The sequence below is a fragment of the Rutilus rutilus genome, assembly GCF_951802725.1.
Source record: "Rutilus rutilus genome assembly, chromosome: 25".
NCBI classification, from domain to species: Eukaryota; Metazoa; Chordata; class Actinopteri; order Cypriniformes; family Leuciscidae; genus Rutilus; species Rutilus rutilus.
In genome coordinates this window covers 9,116,445-9,143,652 of record NC_140229.1, presented here as the reverse complement: position 1 = coordinate 9,143,652, position 27,208 = coordinate 9,116,445, and the positions used below count along the sequence as shown (strand labels likewise).

General features: G+C 41.1%; 1 protein-coding gene and 1 long non-coding RNA gene across 2 annotated transcripts; one reads left to right on the top strand and one right to left on the bottom strand.

Annotated features, from left to right (window-relative positions):
• Positions 1–461: 461 nt before the first annotated feature.
• LOC311284611 lies at positions 462–4,107 on the bottom strand. The gene is made up of 5 exons (XR_014626252.1): positions 4,030–4,107; positions 2,725–2,835; positions 2,209–2,474; positions 1,258–1,318; positions 462–1,089 (listed from the first exon to the last, which is right to left on the bottom strand). It is a non-coding gene; the product is annotated as an uncharacterized lncRNA (long non-coding RNA).
• A 13,688-nt stretch (positions 4,108–17,795) lies between these two features.
• On the top strand, positions 17,796–18,773 carry LOC311285309 (olfactory receptor 1E16-like; the record flags this gene model as incomplete). Its single annotated transcript, XM_084400911.1, has 1 exon — positions 17,796–18,773. The coding sequence occupies one exon, from the start codon at positions 17,796–17,798 to the stop codon at positions 18,771–18,773; it is 978 nt and encodes a 325-aa protein (XP_084257037.1).
• Positions 18,774–27,208: the final 8,435 nt, after the last annotated feature.

Sequence of the window (27,208 nt, the reverse complement as noted above, 5' to 3'; positions counted from 1 at the left end):
TGACCCTCTCTTAATAAGAGTCACAAGCTGAAGTGTTGTTAAATACATGAAGACTTTAATGAAGGCTTTATAGACAGACAGATTGAGAGTGACTCTTGAAGGACCAGCACCAGATCCTCTTCTACCACTGTTTGAAGAATTCATCTTCCAGAATACGTTTTAATACACTGTAAAAAATTCTGCTGTGATTTTACAGTAAATTACTGGCTACTAATTGCATTACTTGCACAGTAATTTACAGTAAGAAATTTAATGTAAATTATAGTAAAATTACACTTGTGTACAGTGATTTCACAGTTAATTATATCACATTATTACTGTAATTTCACAGTGATTTATTGTGTTTCGGCTGTAAAAGTAATGCAATTAGTAGCCAGTAATTAACTGTAAAGTTACAATTAAATACAGCAATGCAATGTGATCACAGAAAAGTAGTAATAAAAAAAACAAGATTAAACGATGCTTTCCTCAATTGTTTTATTTTTTACAATTGATACAATAATATCACAACAAACATGTTGCATTAAGCTGTTAGGACTACATCCCAAACTCTAACTTGACTGACACTATTCTCAGAACACAGATTCTAATTCTAATTCTTCCAAATGCAATGACACAAGAACTGGTAAAGGTGAATGTGTATGTATGTTGAATGCATGTTGGCTTGTGAATGTGTGTTTTACCTTATGAATGTGCACAGGTCAGGTAATGGGTAAGGACCCAAAAAACAAAACTGTTTATTCATTTATACTGGCAGCGACCCCAGAAGGATGAGGCAGATTAAGTGTGAGAGCAGGCAGGAGTAGGCAACGAGATTATCAGTCCAATAAACACAGGGAAAATCCAAAACAATAGCCAGGTAGAAGGTCTCAACCATAAGGGCAGTCCAAAATATTCAGTGGCAATATGGCAGGTGAAAATGAAGAGAGGCAACAATGACTGGAGCAAATGAAAAAAAAGCACAAAATCTGCTTTGCCATCCATTCAAAATCCACAAGTTTTCGCAATAGAGAACAAACTTGCTGATCGATGCCACCCTGCTTCTTTTTGGATTTAGATCCTGTATCAAGGTTGATGCCCAGGAAGCACCTAAGACGACAAGTAAAAAAGTTACATTTCAGAGTCTGATAGATTCCCATTTATTTTTATAAATTTGAAAAAGCAGTCTAACTTCACAATATATTTTACAGTGATTATTTTTCAATAATCCATTAAGTTTTTCCACATTTGCTGATCACAACAGCACATGCAAAATACCTTAGGTAAGAGGTGCTGGTCCTGTTGCTGGGACAGATATCCAGGAACAGGAATGAGCACCCTTTAACATAAGGCGTTTTAAAAATAGTCTTAATGTTATGGACAGAAAAACAAGAGTCATGATATAGAGTGAAATAGGATTATTAAACTTCAAAAAGTGATAGTTTAATTAAAGAAATGCAATGCACGCTTGCAAAAGCGTAACGTAATGCGATTACAAGACACGTGACCAAGTGCACATCACAGAGCGATGGAAAAGGTGAGCGTTTGCAGTTAAAAACTACATAATTATCGTTTTGTTTATAAAAATGATCAATCGTTTCAGATCAGAAGACTTTTATTTGTCGACTAGAATCGTGTGGATTATTTTGATGCAGCCTAAATATGCATTTTGGACCAGCTGAATTTTAAGCTGCAGATAAATAGTCACAAATGTTAAAATGTCATTCACAGAAATAAAATGACAGACACAAACTTGTACTCTTTCATTCACATTCCCAGTATACACTCAATTAGGCACTTCCAGCTTCTCAAATCTGCCATTTCAAATTGCCGCGCCTATCTCTCTTACTGCCACTGAGTTTGAAAATGCAAAAGTTAGTTACGCATCTAATATATCGCAAAAAAAGTTGCAAAAGTCAATGTGTGAAGATTTGATATTGCAATGGCAGATTTGAGAAGTGCTTAATTGAGGTTGTGCTGCGAATGTGAATGAAAGAATACAAGTTTGTGTCTGTCATTGTATTTCTGTGAATGACTTTTACATTTGTAACTATCTGCAGCTTAAAATTCAGAATGCATGTTTGTGACTATTTTCTGCAAGTGCTGATCTCAACATTCAACAAGTTTTCACATTGGAGATGTGAGTGTAAATTTTAGTGTACAAGCACAAATATTAATTGTACAAGTTCTCAAATTCACATCTAATCTCGAGTTTTGCTACTCTTTTACCTTCATAAGATCACGCTGGCAATTGGTGGGAGAGGAGTTGAAGCTGGCCGTTGGGTCTGTGTGGAGGACTGGTCTGGTTCTCGTGGATCTGATCCGATGACTGTGCCGATGACTGTTGTGTCAACAAGGTCTTGACAGGCGTTTGTTTCTAGGTCTCGTCTAGTTGTCATGGTCTCTTCTGACATTCAGGGCTCACTGTGTTCATCTTAGGGTGCAGGTCCAGCATCTGATCTGGATACGGACTAGATCCGGCTGACAACAGTAACCTCGGGATAAGAATGAGACAGAGAGACTAACATTAGCAAAAATGCCATTGTTCATTGTTATGAGAAGTGTTTCCGGTTCTGGTTGAGCTAATTTATGCGGCCTAACAATCCTTTTTGAATTATATAGGATTATAGGGATTTTAATGATATAAATGTATTATGTTTATGCTAGGTTAGAGAGGTGTGTTTTTAATATAGATTTAAACTGCCAGAGTGTGTCTGCCTCCTGATCAACACTAGGAAGACTTACCTTGTGTCTGCTCCTCGATCTACTGCCAGTTAGACGGCTGGATCCACCAGTCCATGATCCCTCGACCTCCATTTCAGCAGCATTAGCTGTCAGGGTTTCTCTGAACTGCATCTTTTAAATAAAGGAATACATATTGTGAAGTCATTATTAAATCTTAAGCATTCGTTTTTTATGTGCATAGGTTTGATAAATGTTGTTGTCAGAGTTCACGCAGCAGTATATGCAAAATATCGGTAACAGTTTACAATAAGGTCTCATTTGTTAACATTAATGTGTTAATTAATATTACCAATACATTTGTTACAGTATTTGTTAACATTAGTTAATACAAATACAACTGTTCAATGTTTGTTCTTGTAGTTCACAGTGCTAATGTTAACAAATACTGTTTTATTTTAAATGTCAAAATGAAAATGAACTAAGATTAATACATTTTGAAGTATTACGCATGGTTACTCTGTTAACTAATGTTGAAAACTAATATTAACAAATAAAACCTTATTATAAAGTGTAACCAAGACTGCAAAAACTGTTGGTGTCAGATTCCAAACAGTGCGATCAGATAAACATCAATTAAGTTAGTATGTTCGCTCATAATCATCATATATCCCCACTGCAGTAAAATGTTAAACCATTTTAATCGCAATATACAGTGATATATACTTTCATTTTTTCTTTCACTCTAAAGTGCACCTGCTCTAAAGCAAATTACGTTGACGTTAACGTAACATTCAATAACAAAAGTCGAGCAAAAGACAAAGAATTAATAAGCTGCACTTATCTATAACGCTTTCCCGTTTCGGAGCTCCCCACAGAAGTGTTAGCTACAACAAAATAAGTATTTTTTAATTTCAGATTGTACATATAATGAGTTGTCTCCGCGGGTGTTATGCAGCAGCGTGGTGGTCAGTGTAGTAGTTCGATTCACAAGTAAATGACTCTTTTGAAATGTTAGTGAATCAAATCTATGCACCGAAAGCATAGTCCGACTCCTATGATTCGATAATCACTCGTTGAAAAAGACGAAATAACTGACTAAATTTTAGCAAACAAAATGGAATATAACTACTAAATATAATTTCATTAGCCAACATTACAGTGCACTGGATCCAGCTCAGCAGTTTTTCTAATAAAACAAATACACAATCATCCTAAAATGAAACCGTAACGTTAGGCCTTTTCATCAACACTCCGTATCTCCGCGACCGAATGGGTATTCTGATGTTACGAAGGCCTAATTACCATCGCAAACCATCTCAATTAAAACATCAAACAATAGAACAATAAATGAATTAAATTACTTACCCGTTTTTTTCAGCTGAATGATTCCTCTCGGAAACTAAATGGTCTGCGACGCGTCTGTTGGATCATCCTCAGGATTTAACCGCCAAAATCTTTTTTTTCAGTTTTTTCGTGGCCCGCTTGTGACAAAACGAACTCGGGTCGAAGGTACACACAGCTACACCGAGTATGGACCTGACACCATTACAACTGATTTCAGCCGAGGCTCAGGCTGGCCCATACAGAAAAAGCCGTTGGCCCAACTGTGCTTGCTATCTGGGTGGGGTCTTCGTTCTCAGCTGAACAGCCTATTTTTTTTACAGTAATTTGCTGTCATATCACAGCAGATAGTAAAAAGTCAGTGAGCGAATCCACATTACTGTGAAATTACAATTGTTTACAGTAAATCAATTAAAACAGTATTTTACTGTAAAAAAACACAGTTAAATATTGTGAAAGTCTGGAAATATTTTACAGTGTACGTTTTGTGAGTTTATTTTTAGTCCATCTCCTACCCTGAAGTCCGTTTTGCAGAGATGGACTAAAAATAAACTCACAAAACGTATTAAAACGTATTCTGGAAGATGAATTCTTCAAACAGTGGTAGAAGAGGATCTGGTGCTGGTCCTTCAAGAGTCACTCTCAATCTGTCTGTCTATAAAGCCTATAAAAAAAACAGTCTTCATGTATTTAACAACACTTCAGCTTGTGACTCTTATTAAGAGAGGGTCATTTTTTAGGATTCTTTGCCTAACCCAAGTCTCTGAGACCCTGACACCTTGCTCTTCTGGAGACTCCAGGTAGGTTGCAGTTCTGGAAAATGGTGGCGCTGGAGACTAAAGGGTTCCCGATGGTTTCACACTTAATTCTTCACCTTAATTCTTCATTCTTTTGCAGTTAACATGTGTTTTTTCTTCTCCACCTGTTTTTGTCTGACCCTGCTGACCCAATGAGCATTTCACTGTCCAATGGTCATGCCTTAACTGTAATCTCTAGTATTGCATTAGTTTTGCATTCTTCTCATGGGGATTTAATAATTTTTGACTTTTCAGTCTTTGTTAAATCTCTTTTTTGGCTTATTTTATCTGTAAAAGAAAACTTGCCTAATAATTCTGCACACCTGAAAATAAGAAATTTTTCATTTCCAGCCTTCATGAACAATTATATATCACTTATACATGATTAAATACAAAATTAATAGTAGTTATTAAGATTAATATGGTTTGGAATTGGCAAAATGTTCCTGGAAATAAAATATGATCAGAAAATCAACGTGCCTAATAATTCTGCACACACTGTACTTTATACTAGCCGTTTTTGTCCTCCTCCTTAGATCCATTTGTTGGTCCATATCACTGTATGATGGTGAGATTACAGTGCTTTGAATCGCAGCATGCTCTGATCATCCTTTAACAGAGTGGTTCCCATTCTACATGGTTCGGACATTCCATGCTCCAACGTGGATCTAATGTTTGGGCTGAGACTGTCTGTCACACTCCTAACATCCTGCTGGTGGCCTTTGTCAGAAGTGGTCATACTGCAAGTTGGCTGTGCCATTTGGCTTGAGTCCACTGCAGGCTCTGTGTTGTTATTTGCAGTTGTCACAGATTCTGTACCGGGTATGGATGTTGGCCCCACACCTAACCCCCAACCTGCAGGACCAGGTGTTGTCCTTAGTTTGTTCCTTCGCCTGAGACCAATCTAGTACGGTTGAACCTGCCAGGAATCTGAATCCCTGCCAACGCAGTTCCCAAGGTCACTAGGACACACAAACCCCTACAGCACGGCAAGATGAAAACACAAGTGGGCTTCATAGGACAATACCATTTAGTGGCCCTAATAGTTGTCCAGTAAGTTTTCATGGAAACTATTCAGAGAGAATATCAGTGGAATGTGGAGTTCCTCAAGGGAGCTGTCTAGGACCACTCATGTATTCCATTTTTACTAATGATTTGCCTCTTGTTTTAAAATAAAACGCAAAATTAAAAATGTATGCAGATGATATTACAGTATATGCGTCTGCACCAACATCTGCTGAATTGACTGCCATTTTGAAAGAGGAGTTCGATACTATAGGAAAGTGGATTTTAGAAAACAAACTTATACTTAATACAACTACAACAAAGAGTATAATATTTGGTTCAAATCATTCTTTAAAGGGATACTTCACCTCTGGGAAGATGAATGTGTATTTAAAATAGGACATTTAAGTAGAAGAAATGAGAAAGAAATTTTTGAATTTGGAGCTTTCTAGACTGAGAAAAGCCAGAAAATGTATTTTTGGCTTATGTGGATGAAAGACAACAACTCCCAGAATGCACTTGCTTCGCTGCCTTAGGAGGCCACGCCTATCGGTAAGAGTGCGCAGTTGTTGAAAACAACAAAGCTAGCCTACGTGATGAGTTTGCGAGGGATTTAGAGATCGTCCAAAATGTCCGGGATTCGGCTTTTGCGTTCTACAGTCGCCATTCATCATGTTTACTGTGGCGAGCAGGAGGCTGACGGCCGCGGGAGAACGGCGCGAGGCCGGTGGCGAGATTATTGAGACGCGCCGGGTCTCGCATCTCTCACGGAGGAGCGGGAATTTTTCTTAGCAATGGTAAAACGCACATCAACCGATCACTTGTTTAGCGTTCATGTAAACACTACATTCAAATTCACCAATCGGAATGAATTCAGTTAGATTGAAAGGTGTGCATGTAAACAATGAATGGCGACCGCAGAAAGCAAAAGCTGAATCCCGGACATTTTGAACGATCTCGCCCGCCGGACAAGTCCGGGAAAAGGAGGATGGTTACTTACTCAGCTTTCTCCTACTATTCAGCTTTCTCCACAGAACAAGAGCTTGCTAGCTTAGCTTCCAAAGAAAGGCTGACTGTGTGTACATTCTGTGAGTGAGATCCCACCCTGTATGGGCGGGCTGAAAACATGCGGAACAACGCCATCTACTGCCTGTAGTCTTTAGCCTCTGTCCAGAAAATCCTCCAAAAAGGAATTTTTCCAGACAAAAAATACATACTGTAAATCTCTTGTCTCAGGGTCATATGAGGGTGGAAAGCATGGTAATTCGAAAATACTACAGGTTTTCTACTAATACAAAGCTTAATGCTAAATCCTGAAGTAACCCTTTAAGGTTTGAACCAGAGCTTAGACTACCGGTATACATAAATAAAACACTTATTCAGCAAGTGAAGGAAACTAAGTTATTAGGTTTCACCCTTGACAATAAATTGTCTTGGTCAAAACACATTGACAACACGGTTAATAAAATGAGTAAGGTGTTAGCTGTAGTAAGGCGATCCAGAAAATATTTTACATCAGATATAATGAAAATCATGGTATTAGGTACTCTTTTCTTTTCACAGCTAGACTATTGCCAGATAATAAAAACTCCAACTAGTACAGAACAAGGCGGCATGACTTGCTCTACAATGTCCATATGGCACAAATATTAACAGCATGCATCTCCATCTTAATTGGTTAAGGGTGGAAGGCCAGATGACTGAGGCAATTTTATTAGCAACGTGGAAGGTTTTACAGTTTAAAATTCCATTGGATCGGTACAATCAATTAAAATGCAATTCAGAGTCGTACACATATGCCATAGGCAACAGAAGGCAGATTTTCACTCCCCAAAGCAAAAACGAATTTCCTCAAACGTACAGTAGTATATAGGACAATGAAAATGTTTGACAATACCATTGTCATTAATTAGAATAACACAGAAATAAAATTTTAAAAGGCAGGTAAAAGCACACCTTATCATATTTATAGGAGGTTATGCATATAAGTTAGTTGGATGTTTTTTAAGTGTTAGACCTGGTGTTTGTTTAGACAAATCTAAGTGTGTTGATTTTGGACCCTGATTTGTTATTGACAGTATTTTTAATGCCTTTTGTGTATGTGATAATAAATAATGTAATGTTTTTATGTGTTGTGTGCACCCAAGGAAGACTAGTTGTGCTCTTGGGCATAGCTAATGGGGATCCAAATAAATAAACAAATATGAGGTACCAGGCGCAAACTCATTTCTAACACCTACGTTTTCTTTTAAATAAGGCAGCAATATTGTTGCCCAGTTCAGCCCAAGAACCATGTTACAAACTGGTGTGACCACAAGCTGGCAAATCACTACAACATAAGCTGATGTATTTGAGTTTCTAAATGCCTGATTATATTTATGAAAACTGCAACCTATAGCTTTATATAAATTATACAGAAATCCTATTTTCTTATTAAACAGACACTGATGTTTTGAGGGGAGGGATGCTCATTGATGAACACATTAGAGGTTTGATGTCATGAGTTAATGTAACCAAGTGCAATAAACTCTGTTACTGTTGTTTGTCTGAAGAGTGTCAACATACTTGCTACATGTACCTAATTTGTTCTCTGGAGACACTAGACAGACCCTGAAGATTGCACTGATGGGAAACCAGACCTGAGAGAATTATCACTCAGTGATGAAGTAAATAAGTGACAACACCCAATTATGTAGACAATGACATTCAAAACAAGTTGTCTTTAAATGTCTGTGACTTTAACCTACATCACAAATTATTAAGATCAGTAAAGGTCAAAATATAATTATGAATTAATTTTGGATTTAAAATTTAACATTAAAGTAGAGTCCAGGGTAGGTTTATGGTTAATTAAAAAATATATATATTATATATATATATTATATATATTATAATTATATATAGGCCTATATATATATAATAATAATAATTTATATTATACTATATTTTTAAATTATTATAATAAAGTGAATAGAATATTTTGGGAAAACACAATGTTTTGCGCGACCCAGAGGACAATACAATTGAACACTGCAGTCAAACTGTAATGCTGAAATCCATAGCAGATGAAGATGATTCCAAGGTTTCTTAAACAGGTACTAACAAAAGAGCCAACAATACGAAACAGTGTGCTAAGCACAAACAATACCAGACACTCAACTGAAGACAAGCAGGAACTAAATACACAGATGATAACGAGACAATGACAGACAGCTGTGATGATAGTTAGTGTCCATGGTGATTGACGTGCAGGTGATCAGGTGATGGTTGATAGTGTGCAGGTGGGAAACATGAGGGATGTTGAGAAGTGTAGTGCTGTTGAGGTGTTCAAACAACATTATGGTACATTTTTAAGTTTTGCATAAAAATTTGTGCATAGTCACATTTCTCTCATGCAATTAATCTCATGCTTCATACAAAAAAAGTATTATCACACACCCCCAAAAAATAGTACCTTTAAAAACAGATAATTTGACTTCAACATATGATTTCAAATCCTCTAAAGCCAAACAATAGCTTTGTGAGAAACACATTAAATTGAAAGTGTTTAAAGTAACAAAAAAACACTAAAATGTATAATTAATATCTTAAATATATGTATGTACGTGTATAACGATTTAATAACTTTGCGTTTTATGTAAATTATGGGCCTCAGGAATCTGAATCATAACGTCTTGCTACACTCTCAAGCAGGGTAGCTCAGCAGACCAAAACAATAAGGATAGCTGCTGTAGAAATACTCATTTGTACATATTAATACATAATTTGTTGTGTTATCCCGTGTGAATTAAGGGATGGTAATCAACAGTACATTAACTTTTTTTTTGTTTTCCCAGCTGAGCAATTAATAATATATTAATCAATTATATCATCAGTGTATTAGAAGCTTGGCACCACTGAGCCCTTGAGGCTGAAGGGAGATTGTGATTAAATAAATATACAGTACTATGGTATGGTTTCACAGACAGGGCATAGATTAAGCCAGAATTAGGCCTAAGACATTTAAGTAGTTTTAAATGGTGTATGATGCTTTGGACTATATGAAACACCAAAGGTGAATAGTGTAAACATTTTATATACATTTAAACTTATATATCACCATACTTTATTTCAGTTTATTACAGTAAATTAAGACAGTTGTTTTGTATTGTTTTTATTTGTTATGGTTGTTTAAATATGCTAATTAGGCATTATTGAATCAACACTAATTTGCAGATATTTCCAGAAAAGAAATCTGAACAATGGATAAAGCCAGTGTAATGATTTGGTTGTGGTGGTGAGACAGCATTCAGCAGACAGAGTGAAAATCCAAACGCAGTTTATTAACAAATGTAATCCAAGCTCATAGTCCATACCAGGCAGAGGGGCAAGCACATGTAAACAGTCCGAAATACAAATCCAATCCACAGAGGAAGATAGGAACAAGAAAACCAAAACACGGGAAAAGATAAATATAAAGAAACCAGGAACTGTTTAAAATACTGACAGAGTGTGACCCAAATCAAACACACAAACAAGACTTCATACTGAATGAAGGCAAAAGGCATTTAAATAGACAGGGTGATGATCAAATGAAACGTACTCGGTTACCTAACGTAACCTCGGTTCTCTCTAGAAGAGGGAACGAGTATTGCGTAAGTTGCTTACACAACGGGAAAGTTGTCTTTTCTCGAGATCTGAAGCCAAAAAATTATCCTTAATTTTGTATTTATTGTCAACGCAGTGCGGCAGCCAGCAGACCATAGCAGGCTGTATAAGCGTGCTCATTGGCTGTCCTGCGGCAGCCTATCGGTGAGCTCTGCGTGACGTCACGCCCAATGAGGGCGCTTTGCACCCTCCACGCACTCAGCCCGCCAGAATGGGTGTGGCTAGCGTGTATAAAAGAAGGGCTCACAGGCTGAAACTCTGGTTTTCATAGACTGAAGCGAATAAGCTTGCGGCGCGACACGGCAGGTTACGCAATACTCGTTCCCTCTTCTAGAGAGAACCGAGGTTACGTTAGGTAACCGAGTACGTTCTCTTACGAGAGGTTCTCTCGTATTGCGTAAGTTGCTTACGCTACGGGAACCCCTTGTCAACGCTGTGCGCGCCAAGCATCCACTGCATGGGTCCCAGGGGAGCCCGGGGAACACAACATGCGGGAACAGGCGGCCAGCAACGCAGGCCAGCACATGTCATAAGCACTTCATAGGAATACAAAGCGGCTCTGCCGGTCTATGTATAAACATGTGGAGAATGCGGCCAGCAGCGCGGGCCAGTACAGTACATAAGCACATCATAGGGAGAAAATAGAGCGGCTCCGCCGGTCTATGTATAGAGAGAATAAACCCCTAGCGCAGCTGAGTAGAGAATAGGCGGCCAGCAACGCGGGCCAGCACCAGTGCACAAGCATATGACTGGGAAATACAGAGCGGCTCCGCCGGTCTATATATAGAGAGTCTCATCCCTAGTGCAGCTCAACCAGAAGTAGTCTGCACATGAAAACTGGGCAGAACATACACATCACTTAGACTGATAAAAGTTTAGCCTGCAAGGTGGGAACTTCCAGGTTATAAAACCTCACGAATGTAGAGGGGGAGGCCCAGCCTGCAGCCATACAAACGTCATGGATAGAAATCCCGCTGGACCAAGCCCACGATGAAGCCATGCCTCTCGTGGAATGGGCTCTGATGCCCATAGGGCACTGCAGGTGTTTTGACGCATAAGCTGCTGCGATAGCATCCACTATCCATCTGGATGGGCTATGTTTCGAGGTGGCGAGACCCTAGGTGCGCCCGCCAAACGAAACAAAGAGCTGCTCAGAACGCCTGAAGGCGGCGGAGCACGAGATGTAAACTCTCAGCGCCCTGACGGGGCATAGGAGGTTATCACTGTCCTCGCTATCGGATGCTGGCAGAGCCTATAGGGAGATGATCTGCGCCCTAAAGGGAGTGCCAATCGCCTTGGGGACGTAACCGTGTCTCGGTTTGAGGATGACTTTAGAGCAGGGGTGGGCAAACCACATACGGCCCGTTAGGCTGTTTAATCCGGCCCGTCGAGTATTTAAAAAAAATTCTAAAGATCGCATTCATTTAGCCTTTTTCTTGCAATACTTTGCGTTATATATATATATATATATATATATATATTGCGTTGCATATATTTGACAATCGGAATATCAGATATTTCATGCCACAGCTAACAAATGTAAAAAAGGAAAAATGACATAAAAGCAGATCATCATTCATTCAGCGCTGTTGTGGCTGCGGTGTGTCACGTAACAAGCTAGACGCGTCACCATGGAAACCAAACAGACAGCAACTGTTGGTGCACGCATAGACTTGGATAAACAATATTTAAAAAGTATAGGCTATAATTATCAAACATCTGACTAATTAAAAATTAACCTCAAAACATAACATGCTAAATGGGGGATATTTAGCATAAAAAAAATGTATTGTCAGAATGTCGTCTCTCAGTTGTTGAATTTCGCGCAGACGTTGCCACAACGTAAATGTGTTTGCTCAGCCCGATCTCATGAAAGTGCGAATACGACGAATTGTATTTGTAGTTCTTATGAAACGCAGTTTTCGCGTGCATATGATACGCACTTAAAGGGATAGTTCACCCAAAAATTAAAATTCGGTCATCATTTACTCACCCTCAAGTTGTTTCAAACCTGTATGAATTTCTTTTTTCTGCTGAACACAAAAGAATATATTTTGAAAAATGTCGGTAACCAAACAGTTGATGGACCCCATTGACTTCCATAGTATTTTTTTTTTTCCTACAATGGAAGTCAATGGGGTCCAACAACTGTTTGGTTACCGACATTTTTCAAAATATCTTTTGTGTTCAGCAGTAAAAAGAAATTCATACAGGTTTGAAACAACTTGAGGGTGAGTAAATGATGACAGAATTTTCATTTTTGGCCGAACTATCCCTTTAATGGCGTGTAATAGGCACGCACTCAGCACCCCTAATCCTAACCAAGGGGTTTACAGTGCGCAGCATATGCACGCAAAAAAAATATTTTTTGCCGTATAAATGGCACGAGAAATAAAATTTGTGGTATAGATACGCACTTTCATGAGATCGTGTTTCATAATCTGCTACTGGGCCGGCCCTCTGTCAAATTTTAAAACCCAGTGTGGCCCTTGAGCCAAAAAGTTTGCCCACCCCTGCTTTAGAGTCATTTGGTCCGAACTCGAGACATGCGGGGCTAACAGATAGCACGTGTAGATCCCCCACATGTTTTACTGAAGACAGGGCTATCAGAAAACGGTCTTGAGTGAGAGGTATTTCAGATCCACGGATTCTAACAGTTCAAAGGGAAGCGCTTTCAGGGCCTCTAGGACCAAAGAAAGATCCCAAATAGGAACCGAGGGGGGCCGCGGGGGGTTCATCCTCCTGGCTCCTCTAAGGAAGCAGATGATGAGCTGGCAAAGCAACGGGTATCCGTTGATTATCCACGCATGCAGAGACCAGTGCTCTGGATGGGGATGCCAAATTGATCCACCGGCTTGGGAGAGAAGGTCTTTCCTCACCGGGATCGGCCATGGGGCTACGTGCGACAGCCTCACCAGCTCTGGGAACCAGGCGCGTTTCCCTGATCTTCTTGATTACCTGTAGTAACAGTGAGATCAGAGGGAAAGCGTACAGCGGGCAGCTGGGCCAGGTTTGGGCCAGCGCGTCCTCGCTCTTCGAGAGGAATCTCGGGCAATAAGCGTTGTCTTTTGACGCAAAAAGGTCGACTTCCGCTTTGCCGAAAAGGCGCCACAGTGACTGGACTGTCTAAGGGTGCAGAGACCATTCTCCCGGGGGAATGTTGTCTCTGGACAGTCTGTCTGGGCCGACATTCATGTGGCCCGATACGTGCGCGGCTCTCAGCGAGCGCAACGAGTGATGAGCCCACACGAGAAGGCGTTCTGTCAGTTTGCAGAGATTCCTGGATCTGACACCACCCTGGTGGTTCACGTAGGACACCACGGACATGTTGTCCGAACGGACTAGGACTCTTTCTCGACCGCTATCATCTCCAAACAGTTTATATGGAGGCATTTCTCCTGGTCTGACCACAGGCCAAAGACCGGTCTGCCCTCGAAAAGAGCGCCCCAACCTAAGTTGGAGGCGTCTGTCGAGATAACTTTTCGGTGCGAGATGGATCCCATTGTCACTCCCCGCTGGTACCAGTCGGCCGCTAACCAGGGTCTCAGTGCTGAAACGCAGCTCTGAGTCACTCTGATCCGTATGCCGCCAGACGCCCAGGCTCGGTGAGGTACTCGAGCGTTCAACCAGCATTGCAGCGGGCGCATACGCAGTAGACCCAGCTGAAGCACTGCTGCAGCTGATGCCATACAACCCAGCATCCTCTGAAATGTTTTTGGAGGTACGGCGCTGCCCATCTGGAAAGACGCGGCCAGGCGTTGAACACGGCGCGCGCGCTGTGTCGACAGCCGGGCCGTCATTGCCACAGAGTCCAGTTCTAAACCCAGAAAAGAGGCTGGCTAACTGACTGGGCAGTAATGAGCTTTTGGTCCAGTTTACCGTGAGACCCAGGCTTTCCAGGTGGCTGAGAAGCACTGTTCTGTGAGAAATAAGTTCTTCCTCTGACTGTGCTAGAATCAGCCAATCGTCCAGATGCCCTGACATCTCAGGGGAGCGAGAGCCGTGTCCATGCACTTCGTGAATGTACGGGGTGCTGAAGACAGGCCGAACGGCAGGACGGTGTATTGATGTACCTGACCGTCGAAGGCGAATCTCAAGAATGGGCTGTGACGGGGTATTATCTGAATCTGAAAATAAGCGTCTTTCAGATTGAGGGTAATAAACCAGTCTCCCGGGCGAATCTGGGCGAGGACCTGTCTGGTTGAGAGCATTTTGAACGGTCTTTTCATAAGACCTTTGTTCAAATATCTCAGACCTCCGTCCTTCTTGGGCACGAGGAAGTAACGGCTGTAAAAGCCTGACTCGCTCAGGAAGGAGGTACCGGTTCTATGGCCCCTTTGCACAGAAGCTTCGCTATTTCTGCCCGAAATAGGTGTGCTACTTCCCCATTCACTCTCATCTCGGTTCGTGCTTGAAAGCGCGGGGGACGGCGAGCGAACTGCAACGAATAGCCCTGCTATACTGTGCTCAGCACCCATACTGACACACCTGGAATAGCTCCCCATGCTTCTGCATGTACAGTTTCGATCGGCGCACTCCGTGGGGTCGAGAACCTGAATCAGAGGCATGGGCGTGGAGCGCGCGCTCTCGGTGCTTGAATACGGTGGCTCGCTGACAGCAATGGGAATCGTGCTTGTGTGTAGGGGTGAACACTGGGAAGCAGGCACATTTTCTACACTGAAGACACCATCGGCGTGAGCCGGATAACCAGAATTGTACTCTAATGAGATTTCTCTAGGTTGCTGTAGAAATACAGTCATTGGCTGCAAAATACATATCTGCAGTCGCCTTCTTAAGGGAACTGACAGAGCGAAATGCTTTGAAGGCTCATATGTTTAGACGCTAAATACCCGAACACCATCCTGAGAGCGGGAGGGTGCGAGAGGCGGGTTTGCTTTCTGTATGTAAGAAGCTGGCCACGAGCTCGGAGAAGCAAACAGCATCATTTTTATCTGCCGCCAGAGCCAGGATTCGAACATGGGTCTCTGGCGCGAAAGTCTAAGATTTCACCACTGAGCCACAGGGGGAAAACACATAAGCTTTCAGTTAGCGCGAGCATAAGAGAGCGTCATGTTCTGTGTCGGCGTTTGTTTGCAGGCGTGCATGTATTATAACAGGCTCGTTTACTGCAATATTGATATTTCCAGTCGCCTGAACTTGAGAGGGGACTGAGAAATGTGTGAGAAATGGAGGTTGGTCCGGCCTCGGCGGGACTAACACTCTCTTTCCTCCTTCGCCGGTGAGTGACGCACGCGAACGGGGTCATCATGTTTGCGTCGGCGTTTGTATGCAGGCGTGCATGTAATATAAATATAACAGGCTCGTTTACTGCAATATTGATATTTCCAGCGGCGCGCACGAACGGGGCGCGAAGGGGGGGTTAGCTTTCTGTAAAGAAATCTAGCCCTGTGATCGTCCCCGAGAAAAGACAACTTTCCCATAGCGTAAGCAACTTACGCAATACGAGAGAACCTCTCGTAAGAGAACAAGACACAGCTGAAACCGATAAACTAATAATGAGCAAAGGATTCTGGGAAATGAAGTCCAGGAATAACAGAGTCAGTGGAAATGATGAGGGACTAGGCTGCCATCAGTTGGAACATGATGGCACCTGCAGCTGACAGATGTAACAGCCAGGTTGAAAATTCTTTCATTACTAGAGTTAAAGGTTTTTACGGAGGGGATATCTCTTGTTAATCACTCCATAAATTGTTGTAAAGAGTTATTTTCATAATAAAATGCTATATCTAAATGTTATATGAACAAACCCCACTATAAAAACCTAATATAGATAGGAATAAGTTTGATGCATATTAGTGCTGCTTAAGTAGAGATTTCTGGCTTAGTGCGTGAGAAAAACGGCCTATAATGATAGTATGTGTAATTGAAATCTACAGACACAAACAGATAGGGTAATAAAAAAAAATCCACTAGTCTAAAAAGTAGCCGTGTTATGGAAACAAAATCTAAAAATTTACCAGTGCAGTTGTAGTGTTGTAGTGTCTTGGTTTTGGTCCTTTTTTATTAGAATTTTTTTTTGCAAAATCCAATACTAGATTATAGAGTTAGAGGAGACAGCAGGTAGTAGTGTGACAATTTCCATGTATCTAGCTATTATTTATTTTAATATTTAATAGTTAGGCATTTATGTGTTTTGAGAGGAGGGATGCTCACTGAGGAAGACAGTCTGATGTCAAGGGTTTCCATGTAACATAGAGCAGTAAACACTGTCACCTTTGTTTGTCTGAAAAGTGTAGACATTCAGGCTACATGCCCTTAATTTGTTCTCTGGAGTAACCAGACAGACCCTAAAGATTGTACTGATGGGAAACCAAACCTGAGAGAATCATCACTTAGGAATCCAATAGATAAGTGACAACACCAATTAATGTAGGTACTGACACGCACACTGGAAAGCCCATGAGATATGATGAAAGTTCTGTATCACTCTTAAAGATGACACCAAATTTAAGATATTTTGATATTTTAATTATCACATATATAATTGTACAAAATAATATAATTTCATAAGCATCTTTAAGAAACTTTTTGGTTCAACAATTGGTTCAGTGTCCATTGATAAAACAATAACCTCAGGGATGGTTAACCGAACGACTATCATTTGATTAAAATAATTAAACAAAATAAAATAAATGATGACCAGTCTATATACAATCCAAATATCTGAGACCACAAGTGAAAATATTTCTCCTTTTATGTCTGTAATTTCTAGCATTCCAATTTGAGTAAAAAGTTGAATAAAAAATAAATAAAAAAAACACAAATTGCACAATTCTTAGTATTTGGCATTTGGCTTTAAAGGCAAAAGAACTTGAGCTGACTCGAGGCCTGTAGAAGACTTCATGAGCTATGAGTGACATCCAGTCCCTAAAGCCACCCTGACCCTGTCATGATCTAAAAGAAAAAAAAAGTGCATGACTGGACTGATTCCCAATGACACTGTACATAACAAAGAACACTACAGTATATAAGTGATACACAATCATGTATTTGTCATCATTTAGAGTCAAAGAGTCAATATACCAGGTGCAAATTCACAAATTCACACGATAATGAATTTATTGACATAATCATGCCATAAACATTCAACCTTAATACTTTTTTTATTTTATCATTTTTTTATTTTCTATGTCTTTTTTTAAAGATCTCCCTGTTTTAGAAAATATTGTAAATATATATTATTTTTTTTAAATCAGAAATAAACATTTTAACAATGTTTAATTTTTGTATATATATATATTTCATTCAGATTATATTATAAATATTATTATTATGCAATATTAATCACTTTTGTCCTACAATCTCTGCAGATTTTGCAAAATGCTACAGAACAACTGGACGACAATCACTGAGTTTATCATCGTGGGCTTCCCTGGACTCCATCCAGACTACTATGGCCTGGTCGCTGCTATTTTCTTCATCGTCTACACGACCACAGTGGCCGGGAACACTGTTTTCCTGGTGCTGTTTTTCACTTCGCAGAGCCTCAGGAAGCCTATGTACATTATCCTTGCAAGCCTGGCAATATCTGATACGTGTTTCTCCACTGTTGCCTTACCTAAGATCATATCCAGGTACTTGTTTGATGCGGGAGCATCCCCTTTCCATGCTTGCTTCTTCCAAATGGAACTAATCCACTATTTTGGAACATTAAACTCACTGATAATGATGATAATGGCCCTCGATCGCTATGTGGCTATCTGTTATTCTCTGAGATACCAGGTTATTATGACTAATCGCATCACGTACATCATAAACGTAACGGCTTGGGTAACTGCTTTGATCGCTCCCACAATAGCCACCCTACACACTCAACAGCTTCCTTACTGTGGGCCTAAACTGATCATTCAATGCTACTGTGACCACATCTCTATTACCAACCTGGCCTGTGCTGAAAACAGCAAGCAGATTTTGGTGGCCCTGTGCGTGGCCCTACTTGTGCTTCTCCTTCCTCTAGCCTTCATCATTTACTCTTACTGTCATATCATAACATCTGTCATGAGGCTGTCGAGCTCTCAGAGTCGCTGGAAAAGTTTTGCCACCTGCAGCACGCAGCTGTGCATCACCGCCCTGTTTTACTTGCCTCGCTGCGCTGTGTATATAACCAGTTTCCTGCAAATCCAAATCAGCAAAGATTTCAGGATAGTTCTCATACTGCTCTACAGCCTCATTCCACCACTGATAAACCCCTTCATTTACTGTTTACGTACGCAGGAGATCAGAACCATAGTGAGCAGGTGGTTGAGCAGGCAAAGGGCCATGAGAGAAACGTCCATAATTAATGTGATCACGCTGTAAAATATTGTTACGTTCTGTGGAGTTTTAATGGAAAAAACATACAATGATTTATCAGAAGCAACAAATAAATTCTTGTGATTTGTAATTGTTTTTTATGTTCATCTTAATTGTGTATTGTGATGTATTCCAGTGAAATCTGGTGGTGACAATGCAAGAAAAAACAACTCAAAATATCTGCTCTGTTATGAATGGCAGCATTAATAAAACTAGCTCCCTTTGGATGTATAACAGACCTGTTAACAAAAAGATGTCTGATAAAACTCTCCGTTTGTTTTAACACAAAATATTTGGGCCTAAATTTTAGGTTTATGCATTTGAATTGCATATAAAATTTTCATCCATTTGGATTACACCGTTTTAACAAAGCAAATAATAAACTTAATGTGTCATGCATAAAAGAAACGTGATTTAAACTAATTGGATTTATTGATGATAAATATCTGTATAAAAACCTGCTTTTATGAAATTACAGAATTTATGTACGCCAAATATGCATTTCATTAAGTTTATTAGTTTATGTTAAATCTGTGTAATCCAGATGAATGGATATGTAATATGCAATTCAAATCCATAAATCTTAAATTTAGGCTTAAATTCTTTTTTGAGTGCAGAGTGCCATAATATGATGTACCCATGCAGCTAAGCATTTAGTATGGAAACGTGTGTCACAATGAAAAGAGCTGTTGAAAAGCCTAACTTGCCTAGCAATAAATATATTATTTATGCATGACAGCATGGGCACAGGCCACGGTCTCAGCAACTAAACACATTAGGTCATTATACAATCAAACTATAAAGATTATGGACAAGAAGCCAATCCGCTATCATCACTGCAATATTCTCCAGAAGTATAAATGGTTAAGCTTTGAAAACTTTAGTGATTTATGTTTTCTCAAACTGACTTTCAAATGTCTCAATAATATAGCACCTGAGCCACTCAGTTCATTTATGCAGAGACAAAGCATCAACAGAGTCACCAGAGGCTCTATCAATAACAACTGTATAGTTCCGTACCGTAAGACTTCATTTGGACAGTCTGCTTTTTCATATAAAAGTGCAAAGTTGTGGAACTCATTACCCACTGAATTTAAAACCATGACTGAGCTTAAAATGTTCACTTCTCGAGTTAAGTTTTGGATGAAATCGAAACAGGAATGTATCCATTTGTAAATAGATAGTTTGTGTATGTAAGTGATTTATATGGTGTGTCTATAGATACGTTTTTATGATAAAATAGAAAATGTTGTAGTGTAAAGGCCCAACCAGGGACTGGAGTTGTAAATTAGCACTAGCTATAAACTCTTTTTGCATAGCATCAGTTACAAACTTGTTTTGTACTATGTTTAATTGCAATGTCCATGTCAAATAAATTAATAAAAAAATAAAATAAATAAAAATGCCTAGCAATAAATATTACATTATCGTGTGTCCACTAAAGGCCTCATTATACTTCTGCGTCGGACCTACGCCGTAGCCTATACGCCGTAGGCAACGTGTTGGTTTTAATTTATACTTCTGTGTCGTTGTCCGCGTTGACGCGTACCTAGGGAGCGTGTGAAACCCCGAGGGAGGGGTTCTGGCAGACCAATCACAGCGCTTGTGTCCGCGTAGAATTGACGCGTTGTTAAATTTTTGGAGAGGTGCACGCCAGGGTACGCCGTAGGGTACGCGCGCTACACACAGCCTACGACGTAGCTACGGCGGCAGTTCGACGCAGAAGCATAAAACAGGCTTAACGCATTTTTAGCCAGCTAAAAATACCAGGTGCTCTTCTGCAAATGGCCAGCTGGTGGCGCTTAAAAGCTTAGATACTTTGGAATATAGATACTCTGAATATAAAAATGCAGTAACCAGCAATATTAACTTCTCCATTGTTGTTCAGTCGTTGTAAAAGTAGGATGATTGGTCGGTGTGGTATTTGTCCCGCCCCTCCCCCACTGTGATAGGAAGGCTGGGTAAAAAGTGACAGTGACAGTAAAAAACGAATAAAAAAAACGACTGAGCAAATCACCTTGGGAAATATTATTATGGTACATAGTGCATCAAAATGCAATGTCATTAGTTTGCCTAAATGAGAACATTCAAATGTATTACGCACCATTTACACATGGTAGGGGAGCAGGTGTAAATTTGTAATACCAACTAACATTTTGAAAATACGAACATTTTCGTGAATCCGAACATTTATGTCAGAACGGCTCTAGGAACGATTTACACAAAAATTCGTTCTGCTCATGTTTCATGAATGAGGCCCAATGACTCAAAATTTTATGAATTCAAGAATCAAAATTCTAATGATGTGACCAAACCAATTGTACATGATACAAGTCAGTTCAGAGTGCCAAAATTGACTCTTAATGTTGCACTAAACGTTGATACCAACAATGGATGGAAACAATACAGGAGGGAGAAGAGGAAGAATACGTGTAAGATGTGGTGAACAAGGAGGATGAGGACAAGAAAGAATAAGGTGTGTACAAAGTTGTCAAGGCTGAATCGGCACACCAGAGGGTTTTTCCTTATGCCTGGCAAGAGAACTTGCCTGTGATGTGGACAAAGTCTAGACGTGATGCTGGGGCAGAATGAATCTCTCACTGACTTTGATTTTGATTCACAGACTTTTGAGCGTACTGTAACATGCATTTCTGTGGCCCAAGCAAGCCGTATCATGTGAAGTCTGCTCCTTCATTGGACATTTTTAAATCTACTCTTAAATCGTATTTTAATTTTTTTAGCTTTTGGAGACTTGTAATTGTTGTGTAGACTGGCGCTTTGGATCAATCTATATAGTGTTTAAATGTGCTTTAGAAATAAATGTTGTTGTTGTTGTTGTTGTTGTTTTCATTTAGAGTTCCCTTTCAGTCGGTCACGTTCGACGTTACGTCGCAACACCAACATCTTTGGGATCACTTCAGGGATCCCCAATCACCTTCGAGTGTATACAAAATGAGCCAATGCACATTGGCATGCAAGACTTGCATCAAGCGCAGGTATAAATGTGAAAGCGGATGCACGCACCTTTGCTTTTCGCTTTGGAGCCGAGCGGTTGTACTGTTCCTGCTCTGCAATCTTATCTGAGAGATTTGAAATTTAAACTTCAAAAAAGAAGAAAACGAGTCTGCTTCTTCAGGAGAACGCCTCTTCAAAGCTGGTGTTGGATTTACAGCACAGACAGCGCTGACTGCGATCTCACAGAGAGCTGACAAAACAGCTGTTTTCACAGCTCTTCAGAACGTAGCGCCTTCAAAGAATGTGCTGATTAAATCAGCTGATAGAGATTTGATCGCTTAATCTCATTGATTCTTCAATGAGAAGAATAGGTTGATGTTTTAAGGTGCTGTATGGTTTCTTCCAAAATTTTGCCATCACTTTCTTTGAAATCAGACAAAGTTACTACTTTCTCAGGTGGTCTGATCTGTCTGACCCCAGTGCAACTCAAGGATGTGCTGATCACCTTTCTGATATTATTGATTTTCTCAGAGAAGAAAGAAGCAAACTCACTGCACTTGATGTCTGAGAGCATTTCACTGGGAATCTGGCTTGGAGGGTTTGTCAGTCTCTCTGCAGTAGCAAAAAGAGTGCGTGTGTTGTTTAAATTGCTGTTTATAATATTTGAGAAGAAAGTCTGTCTAGTTTTGCCTAGTTCCGTATTGAAAGCATGAAGGCTGTCTTTGTAGATGTTATAATGGATACAAGTTTTGTCTTCCGACACATGCGCGCTGCTTTTCTGCGTTGTCTTTTCATATTTTGCACTGCTGTTGAGTTTCTCCAAGGTGCTTTGTCTGCCACTCTTCTTCCTGACTTTCACAGGAGCAATATCATCAGTTACACTTTTAACTTTTGAGTTAAAAGAATCAAGGAGAAAATCAACAGAGTCAGCAGATATGCTTGGTGTTAAAGATATAGCCTTCATAAATAGTACACTAGTGTTCTCATTTAAGCATCTCTTCTTGACAGACACAGATCTAGCTTCACTGGCAGGAGAGATCAATATATCAAAGAAAATACAGAAATGATCAGACAGTGCTACATCCTTAATAACAATCGATGAAATGTTTAGACCCTTACTGATAAGTAAATCTAGAGTGTGTCCACGATTGTGTGTGGGTCCATGTACATGCTGAGTCAGATCAAAAGTTTTTTAAAAAGTTTTGATTTCTTTTGCCATATTGTTTTCTGCACTATCTATGTGGATGTTAAAATCTCCAGCAATGGCAAAACAGTCAAACTCTGAGGTAATTGTTGATAACAGTTCTGTAAAGTCCTCAGCAAAGGCTGGAGAGTATTTTGGAGGCCTGTAAATAATGATAAGTAAAATGCGTGGAGCACCTTTTAACACAATACCCAGATATTCGAAAGAAGGGTAATTCCCAAATGATATTTGCTTACATTGATAGATATCTTTAAAAAAAGCAGCTAGACCCCCACCTCTCTTAACAGCTCTGCAGACACTCATAAAAGTAAAGTTAGGAGGGGCTGCTTCATTGAGGATTGTTACACTGCAGCTGTCTTCTAGCCAGGTTTCATTTAGAAACATAAAATCCCGGTTGTTTGTGGTTAAGTCGTTGACTAGAAGTGATTTATTTTTAAGCGAACGAATGTTTAAAAGTGCTAACTTAACAGTCTTACTTTTTTCCCCCACATCAAGCTTAGTTTGACGTGTAATAGGCACCAGATTAGTTGGGTTTGCTGTACGGCTATTGAAGGCCTTAGACTTTCTATCTTGTAATAGAACAGCAATAGAGAAAGATACAGGCACACTGGGTTCCCGCTTGTTCTGTAAACATTTGAGAAAGTTACTGTTATCATAGCAGGGGCCCAAAACATATCACTGAGAGCTGGTATCAGATGTTTTTGGTTCACCTCGAGCAGATGGAGGAGGGTGTGGGCCCTGGCGTTGTGGCAGAGGCCGAAGAGCTCTCACAGGAGGAGGGGGAGGGCGAGCTGGGCCCGCAGGCTTTGGTGCGGGCTTTGTTGCGGGTGGTTGAGGTGCCTGCCGTTTTTTGGTTGGTATCTGGGGGTTTGCAGCAAAAGAGTGGGATAGTTTGGTTCCAGCATACACCAGTTCTTCCATTTTCTGTGAGAAGCACAGAAGTGGCGATGCTGGAGAGAGGGAAAAAGTGTCTGGTGAGAGGAGCTCTTGCTCTGGTGTTATTGGAGGCTGTCCTGGCTTCCCTGGCTGTTTTCCAGGAAGTCGTCCTTGGGTGCTGAAACTTGGAGCAGTTCTGATATGTCTGTCTGTGGTGAGCTCTGTGGGCAGGGCTCAGCTGAGATTGTGTCTGTGAGCAGAGGTTGTTGTGGCTCAGTGGTGTTATCATTGTCCTTGTGTGATATGTCAACCACATGTCCATTTTGCTGCTGAAGTGAAGTCTCGTGGTCATTCATACTGTGTCCAGGTGTGTGTGTGCTATTCAGATTGAGTGGATTGACACACACTGCAGAAGGATGATTGAGGGAGAAGTAGATATTGTCCTTTAACAGTCTTGAACCAAGTTTGTTTGGGTGATGGCCATCCTGATGAAATAGTTGTCTCTGACTCCAGAAAAGATTGAAATTGTCAATGAAGTTTACTCCTTTTATATTGCATGTTTTTTGCAGCCATGTATTAAGCCCAAGCAACCGTGAAAACCTGTTTGTTCCTCTTGTTGGGAGTGGTCCACTGATGAATGTTTGAACTTTCAGTCTTTTAAGTGTTTCAAAAAGTTCATTGAAATCCTTCTTAAGGAGTTCTGACTGCTCTTTATGAATATCATTCTTCCCCACGTGTATGATGAGTCGATTTGCAGTCTTATGTTTCATCAGAATGTTCTGAAGTTCCCTGTTTACATCAGAAGTTGTTGCTTGTGGAAGGCAGCACGTAGTTGTATCCCTGCAGCTAATGTTTCTGATTATGGAGTCCCCCACTATCAGAGTCCTGGGCCCGGCTGCGCTCTGAGCTGAGTGCCGCTGTCTGCTCGACCTTGAGCGCCAGTTAGCATCAGTGTTAGCTACTGGCCCATTCAGTCTGTGTTCGATCACATTTATCACATTTGGGGATTCCTCATTTACATTCATTAGTACTTCAAATCTGTTCTCAAGATGTATAGGCGGTGGTAGGAGACCAGTGTTTGCAATCCTTGTCAGAGCTGTATCTGGGGTAGAGGATGCTACTGCGGCAATATGTGATGCTCGTGATAATCTGATGCCTTTGGGTCTCGCTCCCTGTTTTGCCATCGATTTGTAAGTCGATCGGCTTGTTTCTCTTCCTGTCGAGGAGCACTAGTTTCATGGGACTCACCGGCTGTATGCTGAGGGTGTCCATGAGGAAGCTCCGTCTGGTTTGGTGGTCCCGTAAGTAACTTTGTTTCAAGAACTGCAATCCTTTGTAAAAGTCTGTGGCAGTTAGTGCAGCAAGTAGATTCTTGAAGAGGCATTTTCTCTTATCCTTGTAGACAGTTGTGTTTTCCTTTCCCGGAATGTAAGCTGGTCGGGTAAAAGAATTCTGCGTTTTTGTAGTATTCCAAACTTTTGTCGTATGAGCACTGTGCTGATTTGCTGAAGTTAAAATTAGGTGATAAAAGGAAATAAAATATAAAAATATAGGAGCTCAAATGTAAAAGCGATAGAGCAAAGCGCGGAGCAGTAAGTAAGAGCGTCCGAACAGTAGCTGAGCAGGAAGTAAGTAAGAGAGAGCAGTTTCCTGAAAGAGCATACACGGTTTGACACTGTGTCTTTTTCAAAATGTCATTCAATCCGTGTTTCTGGATGCGGTAGTTTCCTATCCTCATTTGACGGCTACGATCACTGTTTCACATGCCTGGGCTTAGACGTGCTGAGACTGCATTTGTGGGTGGTTCATGTTCTCTCATGAGAGCATGACCACATCGGCATGTTGTTCGTCTCACCTTTCTCTTAAAGGCTTGAGCCACTCAGCGTGCCGTGTGCCGTCAAGCTGCCGGCTGACAGCGCGGGTTGTCACGGCAACCCAGTGCGTCGCTCGACGCTCTTGATGCGCTGTCGAGACTCAAGTGCCTCAAACGAGGTGGATTCCCCTCACCTATACCGCAATCTAGGTGACCTGAGGATTACAGTAAGGGCTTCCCTGCCCGGTAACCAATCCCTGTGGGCCACTCCTGTGCTTCGGGCAGAGATCGCAGTCCTACTAGCAAAGGACACGATAGAGCCGGTCCCTCCAGTCGATATAAAGACAGGGTTCTACAGCTTCATTGTACCCAAGAAAGGCGGTGGGTTACGGCCAATCTTGGACCTGCGAGTCTTGAATCGGTCCCTACGCAGGCTGCCGTTCAAGATGCATCCGTCCCCAAGATTGGTTTGCAGCGATCGACCTGACCGTTCCTACGCTTTGCGTTCAAGGGACGGGCATATCACCCTTCGGGCTGTCCCAGTCGCCCCTTGTCTTTACGAAAGTCGCGGAGGCGGCCATTGCTCCCAGAAGAGAGTGTGGTGTTTGTATCCTCAACTACCTCAACTACCTCAACGTCTGGCTAATACTGGACCAGTTGAGAGAGCAGTTGTGCGAACACAGGGACATGGTGCTCAGTAGGGTTGTAACTTTATACCAGTATGGCGGTTTATCACAATATTGACGTACGATTATCATATCGTGAACATTTGCTCATCCATGGGTGATGTGTGGATATGGATTTGCTTATCCATACCGTATGCTGTGAAACCGTGATATTTTCTGAGACGATTATCATACCATGAAAATCTCATACCGTTACAACCCTAGTACTCAGTCACCTCAGCTAGTTGGGGCTTCAGGTCAATTGGGAAAAGAGCAAACTCTCTACCCAGTGCAGAGTATCTCTTTCCTCAGTATGGAGTTGGACTCGGTCAACCTAACAGGACGCCTTCAAACGCAAAACAGCGGCCCCACTTAAACTTTTTCAGAGGCTCCTGGGGCATATGGCATCCACAGCCCCAGTGACGCCGCTCGGAATGCTTCATATGAAGCCGCTTCAGCATTGGCTTCACGACCGAGTCCCGAGATGGGCGTGGCAGCGCGGCTCGTACTGGGTTTCCATTACCCGGCTATGTCCCCAAACCTTTAGCCCGTGTTCAGACCCTTCGTTTCTACGAGCAGGAGTTCCCCTAGAACAAGTGTCTAGGCATGCTGTGGTCTTCACAGATGCCTCTGCCACCGGCTGGGGGGCAACGTACAACAGGTATGTAGTTTCAGGTCTGTGGATGGGGCCTCAACTTCATTGGCACATTAACTGCCTCGAGTTGTTAGCCGTACGTCTTGCGCTGGGCCACCTCAAATCGCCGCTAATAGGCAAGCATGTACTGGTCAGTACGGACAGCCCAGTGGCCGCAGCATACATCAACCGACATGCTACGCTCCCGCCGCATGTCACAACTCACCCGCCATCTCCTCCTATGGAATCAGAAGCATCTTAATGCCACTCATATTCTGGGCCTGCTCAATCGTG